Source organism: Bremia lactucae, assembly GCF_004359215.1.
Source record: "Bremia lactucae strain SF5 chromosome Unknown BlacSF5_NotPlaced_18_SHOA01000004.1_1233567bp, whole genome shotgun sequence".
Classification (NCBI taxonomy): Eukaryota; Oomycota; class Peronosporomycetes; order Peronosporales; family Peronosporaceae; genus Bremia; species Bremia lactucae.
Genome location: NW_027152030.1, coordinates 543,304 through 544,825, shown reverse-complemented (window position 1 = coordinate 544,825; position 1,522 = coordinate 543,304). Strand labels below are relative to the sequence as shown.

The following is a 1,522-nucleotide window of genomic DNA, read 5'->3' as shown; positions in this document are numbered from 1 at the left end:
AGGAATAATAGTCAATTTTGCGATAAAGCGAAATAATGAAACTGTTTTTTTAATCTGTAGCTTTTATTTAATTAAAACAAACAGACGGGGAGGGAGTGTGGCTATACCAAAAGGTGTGTGTGCCTGAAATGTTTATCATGAATTTGTTAACAATCTCATACTAACAAAATTTTGTCTGTGCACGTAAATAAATTCCACTCGAATGGTCGTTTGTCATGTTAAACGCGGTGTCAGCATCGAGTTTCTGTTTGAGACTTCAGTTGAAACTAACAATGACTCGTTGATACGCTCACTGTGCCACGTCCATAACCTTCGTCTGCGTCTGGCAGCACTAGCAGATGCGCTAAATGATCTTGCGAGTCACGGAATGGCCAATTTGCCTCAAGATCAGAGGCTAAATACATGCCAGGAAGGAGTTTCTAACAAGCGGCGCGAAAATGTTTTTCAGAATGATCCACTCGGATATCCCACGGGCAAACATATATCTTCGCAGCTTAAGTATATGCTAGTGCGCGTGGCTGCAGATGCCAAGATGATATTGGACAGCAAGGCGCAGATAGCTCGTCGCATCTGCATCCAAGAAAGCGAACTTATTGAAAAATTGGAGAATATTCGCAAAGCCGTCGCCACGGCCTTTCCAATGGGGTTGTCGGTGCATGATCCGATAAAAATCATGCTGGATGCCGACAATTCAAAACAAGTGCTGGCTTACTCATCGGCTGTATCTGAAGTCATGTCGGAGGACACTGCAGAATTATGGTGGGCTGGTAAGCAATTCTTCCGAGACCAACACGTACGTGACCTCACAGGAACGAATGAGAAAACAATGCTTGTCGTTAAGCTGCAGAAGAGAGGTGGCGGAGGCCCCGGTCAGGAACTTGGCGTAAGGGAGGAGGAAAGCAAGGCAATGATGGCTTTCTGCTCAAAAAAACAGCAAGAGCAGCAGCAAGCGGCCGAGGACGATGCTACCGACTATATGATGTCGTCCTGGGCGGACCCGAAGGCACTTAAAAATGCGTTGCGCGCAAACGGCAATATTCGCCCCTTTTGATGCATACGTCAGTATACTTAGTTAGCAGTAATTTTCGCGGATCAAGCGATCTTTTCCACGCTACATAAGCAGATTCGACACGCTTTGTCATGAGTCGCGCCGCTTAATGTCAATAATCAAAGATAGTGATGCTCTGCCGACAATTACGGAGATTTGGAATCGTGCGGACGAAATGTTTGGTAATCGCTTGCCGACTTCGAAGCAGCTGCAGCCAATACGTGCCTATAATTAATGACCACAGGTATTAATATCATATACTCAAATTTATCACCAATGTATACAATTAAATATTGGCTACCAAATTAAAAAAATTGATGTCAAAGTACCTCGGGTGCGAATCTTCGCTGGACAAGTACAGATGTTTTCTAATGCCACAGCTGATATTAGTCGCCCAGGCGGGGGGGTTGTGAAGCAACTTCGCCCAACTTGTCTAGAAGCCCTCCCTCCATATGCTAAGCTAAATTCCGATGG

The 1,522-nt window shown here is 44.9% G+C and overlaps 1 protein-coding gene across 1 annotated transcript; it reads left to right on the top strand.

The window, feature by feature from the left end:
* Positions 1-202: 202 nt before the first annotated feature.
* Positions 203-1,051, top strand: CCR75_006050 (uncharacterized protein; the record flags this gene model as incomplete). Its single annotated transcript, XM_067964122.1, has 1 exon — positions 203-1,051. One exon carries the CDS (start codon positions 203-205, stop codon positions 1,049-1,051), a length of 849 nt encoding a protein of 282 aa, XP_067821744.1.
* Positions 1,052-1,522: the final 471 nt, after the last annotated feature.